This window comes from Protobothrops mucrosquamatus, unplaced genomic scaffold (genome assembly GCF_001527695.2).
Source record: "Protobothrops mucrosquamatus isolate PMUCROS unplaced genomic scaffold, P.Mucros_1.0 scaffold2706, whole genome shotgun sequence".
Lineage (NCBI taxonomy): Eukaryota > Metazoa > Chordata > Lepidosauria > Squamata > Viperidae > Protobothrops > Protobothrops mucrosquamatus.
This window is the reverse complement of record NW_015388751.1, coordinates 88168-95148: the sequence shown is the minus strand read 5'-3', so window position 1 is coordinate 95148 and position 6981 is coordinate 88168. Positions and strand designations below refer to the sequence as shown.

Here is a 6981-nt window from a genome sequence, read left to right as displayed (position 1 = left end):
ACCGCATAACGGTGCCTCCCATTCCTAACTCACCGAGTCGCCGCAGCATGATACCGTGGTCCACAGTATCAAAAGCCGCTGAGAGGTCCAAAAGAACAAGGACAGAGGAATAACCCCTGTCCCGGGCCCTCCAGAGATCATTGACCAACGTGACCAATGCCGTTTCCGTGCTGTGTCCCGGCCTGAAGCCCGACTGGTAATTTATAAAAAACTGTTCCTAAATCCAAATAAGCTCCTGAGGAAGATTGTTCTTGCCATTTCGTAAAGCACCATCAGATTGTGTAAGGGCACATTTGATTTTGTGTCTGTGCATGCATACATACATATATACATTTTGTATACCTATATACATTTTTGTGAAATGTACACATTTATAGATGTTTTGTCATGCAATAGGCTCGTATAAGTACTTTGTATCATAGAATGTTGTGGGGGAGGAGTAGTATGGGATTGCAATTGCGAGATTTGAGAAGTGTGGACTAGAGCAGGGCTTTTCAACCAGTGGTATGGGTACCACCTGTGGTACATTGGCACCTTGCAGGTGGTACGCGACCATCCTAGAAAAGTGGTAGCAGGGGAGGGGAATGAGCTGAACCGGTGGCAGCACCGCACAAGCCTGAGTGAGAGATGGCTGGAGCTGCAGGGCTGTCAGGGCTCAGCGGAAGTGCCAGGATCAGTGCCGCTTTCCAACTGATCGGCGCTTCTTTGTGGCTGTCAGTGGAAGCGTCAGGATCAGCGCCAGGCTCCAGCTGGAGCTCGGCACTGATCCTGGTGCTTCTGCTGAACCCTGAAGAAGCACCAATCAGCTGGAGCTCAGCACTGATCCTTGTGCTTCTGCTGAGCCCAGAAGAAGCGCCGATCAGCTGGAATGTTGCAGCATCTCCAGGGTCTTGTGATTTATATTCAGTTGCTTGGCAACTGATTCATATTTATGACAGTCAGTGTCCCAGGGTCATGTGAAGTGACCAAAACCTGCTGCAACCACCCATCAGATGGGGGGGGAATAAAAACCAAACACCCCCCACCCCACCCCCACTGCCAATCCTCAACAGAAATGCTCACAACAATGAAAACCTCGGACAGGAGGAAGAGCGTCGCCAGGTGGGCAGGCAGGTGTCTTGCTCAGCTGTGGCTTGGGGGGCACTTTTTTCAGTGCCATTGTAACTTCTAAGAGTCACTAAGCGAACTGTTGTAAGTTGAGGACTACCTGTACTTTGTCACTTTTTTCATTTTTTTTTTTTTTTGGTCATCATGTTTTTGACACCTTGCTAGGCAACTGGTGGTACTTGGATATTGCCATATCCTAAAAGTGGTACAATGGGTGAACAGGTTGAAAAGCCCTGGACTAGAGTGGATAATTATATCCAGTCTGTGTATTTAATAAGAGACCAGTGAATCAGGTCAGCTTATTTTAAGATTTTAGAGGCCAAACAGAATTGCCAAGCGTTATTAACATGAAGGCATGCACCTAATCAACTTAGGTTTCTGATGTACCAATTTAGAGTCATATGAGCAACTAGGGATTATTCCATGCTATGGAAACAAATAAACCCCATCAGGTAGTAAGAAGGCAGGCTAGAATATTATTCTCCTGGTATAACTATCAAGTCTCCAAGACATTTTCCTTCCTGAAATGCAGAATAAGATGGTACCTCTTGTTATTTAATATACAGCTATATTTGTAAAGGAATTCTTTCTCAATAATGTTGTGACAGCAATCTCTATCGCATCTGATAGATCACTTTCCTATATCACAGTGTTTCTCAACCTCAGCAACTTTAAAATGGGTGGACTTCAACTCCCAGAATTCCCCAGCCAGCATAAGCTGATAGCACAGCTGGCTGGGGAATTCTGGGCGTTGAAGTCTACCCATCTTAAAGTTGCCAGGTTTGAAAAACATTGCTCTATCACCTTTAAGCAGCTTCTGAACAGCTTCCCTGAGGCTATTACCTCATCTTGCCCCAAAGTGTCACTGCCCATGTAGTTTATTTCATATGAAGAATATTTTAGAAGGGAGGAAGATTCTGTCAGATACAGGTAATCCTCAACTTACAACAGTTCGTTTAGTGACCATTTGAAATTACAATGGCCCTGAAAAAATGACCATTTTTCACACTTACGACCGTTGTAGCATCCCCTTGGTCACATGATTTACATTCGGATTCTTGACAACTGACTCACATTTATGAGAGTTGCAGTGTCCCAGAATCCCCTTTTGCGACCTTCTGGCAAGCAAAGTCAATGGGGAAACCAGATTCACTTAACCGTGTTACTAATTTAACAACTGTAGTGATTCACTTAACAAATGTGGCGAGAAAAGTTGTAAAATGGGGCAAAACTCACTTAACAAATTTCTCACTTAATAGCTTAAATTTTGGGCTCAATTGTCATAAGTTGAGGACTACCTGTATGTCCCATGGTAGTGCTTGAAGTAGTATAGCATGTATATTGTCTACTTTATCTAGGCATTATATCTCAGAGCATAAAGAGACAGTGATGCCAGAAAAAAAAACCAGGAACATTTTTAGAAAAGCACACACCCATCGTTAAGGAACAGGGCTACAAGGTTTCTAATTCCTTATGTTCATATACTTCTCTTTCTTTTTTTCCACTTATCCCAACCTGTCACAGCACTTGGATCAGCATCGGTTTCTATGGAAACAGCGAGACCAATGATGGAGTATACCAGGTCACATATTCGTTGCTCAATGCTAACCACACGCTAAGCTCCATTGACAGTCTGGTAAGTGAACAAATGGGGAGGGGGGCAAGAGATCAAGGAAACACCTCTGAATATTTATGTAACCCCTTGTCCCCAGATGAAACTTGGAAAGACATTTATATTCACATCCTAGAAATGAATCAAAGGTTGAAATTAGTTGTCAACAACCCTGGATGAGATTAGTGATTCCCGTCTCAGGTTTCTTTCGGGGATACATAATGAGTGTGAATCTGATAGGCTCTGAATGTATGTTCCAAGGGCAGCTAACGTGATGTCTTATGGCTACTAAAAGGTTATTTATTATTTTACAAGTATTGGTGTGCGGGTGAATAGAGCAAAAGCAGCATACTGATAGAAGACAATATTTGTAGCTCAAGATTGAACTGTGGGGGTCTTCTTTGAGCTTGGTTGTTTTCTTGCAAATAATTCATTACCAAACCAGGTAACATCATCAGTGCTAAAAGGGAGTGGGGAATTGCTCTCTTTTTTTGTATTAATGGCTCAATACTAGATGAGCAGAGATTAACATCAAGATTAGCAATAGACCAACAATCAAGACTTAAACAATACTCCAATCAAGGAACTACCAACTCCGAAAACAAGCTAATAGCAAATCACAGCCTAATCAAGGAACCACCAGTAAAAAGAGAGCAAACCCCACTCCCTTCTAGCACTGATCACATTACCTAGTTTGGCATTGAAATATCTGCAAGAAAACAACCAAGTTCAGAAAGCACCAACAACCCCACAAAAGCAGTATGATATAAGGTACACCGTACGGCATAGTCCTCTTCTATGGACAAGACCGAAGGCATGTTCTACCTGTACATCCTACTGAAGACATGTCCTACTGATAAGTGAAGCCTTGCAGATGTTCCCAGAAGCCTAACGTGCCTGTATCATAGGACTAGTATGGTTTCAAATAAGATCGCAGGATCCAATCTGGGTTGATTACCGGACCAAAGGTTTAGTCTTCCAAGCTTTTGGACTCCTGCTGGAGCCCATTCTCAGGGAACCTCTCTCTAGAACATTCCCCTAGAGAGAAGTTCCATGAAGATGGGCTCCAGCATGAGTCCAAAAGCTTGGAAGACTAAGCCTCTGGCCCCGGTGGCCAACCCAGATTGGATCCTGCAACATTATCCTGGGACACGTATATACACCTCCATTTGTCAAATAAGGTTCTCTGTGCTCTCTAAGCTTGGTTGTTTTCTTGTAGATGTTTCATTACCAAACTAGGCAACATCAGCAGTACTAGTAGGGAGTGGGGCTGGGTCTCATTTTATAAACCGGTGGCTTCTCCTGTCAGTGTTGGTGGGAGTGTTCTAACATCAAAGACCCAACAGTTCAGTTCTGAGCTACAAATATTCTCTTCTATGGACTCAAAATCCAAAAGTAGTTGCATAACCTGTGACTCATCAGCGATGCACAGATTAGTGGATAGTCAATTTAAGATTGTATTTGATTAGGGTTTTGTTCTGTTCTGAGCGTTGGTAAGGCATTGAGACGAGACAGGAGTAACAACAGTTGCTTCTTTATTCAATCTTCAACAGAACAACACAAAATGGCACGGATCCCTTTTATACCCCCTTGCAGGGAGCAGCATCAACCAATCAATGCAACGTATCTTTCCGGCCTTGCGCATGCGCAATAGGCTGGAGACAGCCTGTCTGGGCCGGGCAGCCTCGTGGTCTGCCTGGGACTCTCTGCAACTTCCTGCACCTGCTGTGTCAATCACAGCCCAAAACATAACACCCCTCCCCTCTTATTTCAAACACATAGAACTTACTATTTTACAATACTACAAATCTAACACATGTTCATTCTTTTAAGCGTGTTCTTATTTCTAAGGACACTTAACCCTACCCACCTACTAACAGGAACTTCACATAATCCTGAAAATAGTTTGGTGGGCCTCTGGCCCGCTCTGATTTTCTTGGAGCGGTTATAAGTGCCCGGTCTACAAACTCACCTGCCAGGCTCGACAGACCGGGACTTTGATGCCCACTAGGTACAGGCGAACCCACATCATGCTGACTGGCCGAGTCCTGTAAACCCAGACCAGAGTTCCTTGGTGGGGTGGAATTCCCCAGGTCCACGACAGACCCCTCTTGGGAGCAATGTCCCGTAGGCCCAAGACCAGCAGATGGAGTGGCCTGAACAACCGGTTGTGTGCAATTTCCCATGGACCCAGTGCCAGAGTCAGGAGCCGCCTCGTTGGCAAAACCCCTATGTGCAGAGTGCAAACCCCCGCTTTCACAGGAAGACTGAGATCCACGATCATGATCGTGGTCCTCCTCCCCACCGAAAGCAGAGTCAGGAGCGGAAGTGTGACTGGGTAGCCTCCAGCGCAGCTGGTCAATGTGCTGACGCAACACACAACAATCGTCCAGGGCCACTTTGTATGACAGCGGCCCAGTGACTTTGCAGACCACTGCTGTCACCCAGAGATGTCCAGGTCCATAGTTCCTTGCCCAAACCGGATCGCCCACCTGTAGTCTCCTAGGTGCCCACGGCTGTGACACCTGTGAAGCCACCCGGTCTGGGTGCAATCTGTCCAGTTTGGTAATGAGACGGCGACCCCAACGGAGTTCAGCTGGGCTTTTCCCAGTAGCTGTGCAAGGTGTGGTGCGTTGGCAAAGAAGAAAGTCAGCTAACCTGTGATGCCAGCTCCCATGAGTGAACCTCTTCAAGGCATCTTTGGTTGTGCGCACCATGCGCTCAGCTTGGCCGTTGGAAGCTGGATGGAATGGTGCCGAAGTAGCATGATGGATCATGTTGGCCTGTAGGAAAGCCTGAAACTCAGAAGAAGTGAATTGAGGTCCGTTGTCAGAGACAAGAAAATCTGGGAGTCCATGGGAGGCGAAGATGCCCCTCAACACCTGGATGGTCCTGGCAGTCGTCGCAGTGGACACTGGAACGACCTCTAGCTGTTTAGAGTGACTGTCCACAACAATGAGGAAGAATTGCCCCTGAAAGGGGCCAGCGTAGTCTATATGAACCCTCGACCAAGGAGCATGTATTTCCTCCCACCTGTGTTCCTCCCAAATGCCTGTGGCATTTCAGGCCTGGACTGTTGGCAAACCTGGCAACCCTGGACCTGGGTCTCAATCTCCTTATCAAGCCCCGGCTACCAGAGATAGCTGCGCGCAAGCGCCTTCATCCAGACTATTCCCGGATGTCCCTCATGCAGAGACTGCAAGACTCTAGTCCTCAATGAGGTTGAGATCACTACCCTGCTACCCCATAGGACACAACCCTTAAAGGTGGATAGCTCATGCTTCCTTTTCCATAATCTCTGAACATTAGTGCCAGGACACGTATCAGGCCATCCTGACAGCACCCATGTTAGCGTGTGATCATTGGCTGTCTCTGCAGCCACATCCCTTGCATTGACGGGAGACTCAGGCAAATCCTGGATAGCTAATATGTGGTTAGCTGGAGCAGGATCTGATTCTACAAGTTGTAGAGGCAACCTGCTAAGGCCATATGCATGGCCCATTTCTTTGCCTGGTTTGAGAACCAGTGAGTAGTCATATGCAGACAGGAAAATTGACCACCTCAACATTCTAGGAGAAATTATGTGTGGGGTTTGCTTGTTTGTTGTAAACAACCCCAGCAGTGGCTTATGGTCTGTAAAGACCGTGAAGTGGCGACCATACAAAAAGTCATGGAACTTTTTTATGCCAGCCACTATGGCCAAGGCTTCTCTGTCTATCTTTGCGTAATTATGCTCAGCAGATGACAGAGTCCTAGAATAGTAGGCTACAGGGACTTGTGTCCCATCAGCCTTCAGGTGACTTAAGACAGCCCCGATCCCATAAGGGGATGCATCACAGGCTATACACACTGGCAGCTGCTCATTGAAATGAGCGAGAACAGCATTTGAAGACAACAATGTCTTGACCTCTGCAAAACTCCTTTCGTGGACTTGTGTCCACTTCCATGGAGCCTGTTTGTCCAAGAGCCGGTGTAACGGCTCTGCCATTGCAGCCTTGTGAGGTAGGAAGGAGTGATAGAAGTTTAGAAGCCCAAGGAAGGCTTGAAGCTCGCTCTTCGACTTGTGTTCTGTCCCCCGTCCGACCCACACCCCCCAACCAGTCAGCCGAGGCCTGAAAAACTGCTCGGCACAGCCAAAGACAAATGAATTTCTTGGCAGCAACTTCGTAGCTGCCTGCCAAGCCTTTACTGATAATGCACAGCAAACAGAGATAAATCCAAGATAACTTGCCAGAGTGCTTGCAACAGAATATCCAGCAAAA

The 6981-nt window shown here is 46.4% G+C and overlaps 1 protein-coding gene across 1 annotated transcript in view; it reads left to right on the top strand.

Moving 5' to 3' along the window:
• Positions 1-6981, top strand: part of LOC107296245 (protein tweety homolog 1-like) — a 144617-nt gene that overhangs the window by 96416 nt on the left and 41220 nt on the right. The window contains 1 exon segment of the mRNA XM_015825592.1: positions 2632-2743. Coding sequence (XP_015681078.1) covers positions 2632-2743 — 112 coding nt within the window.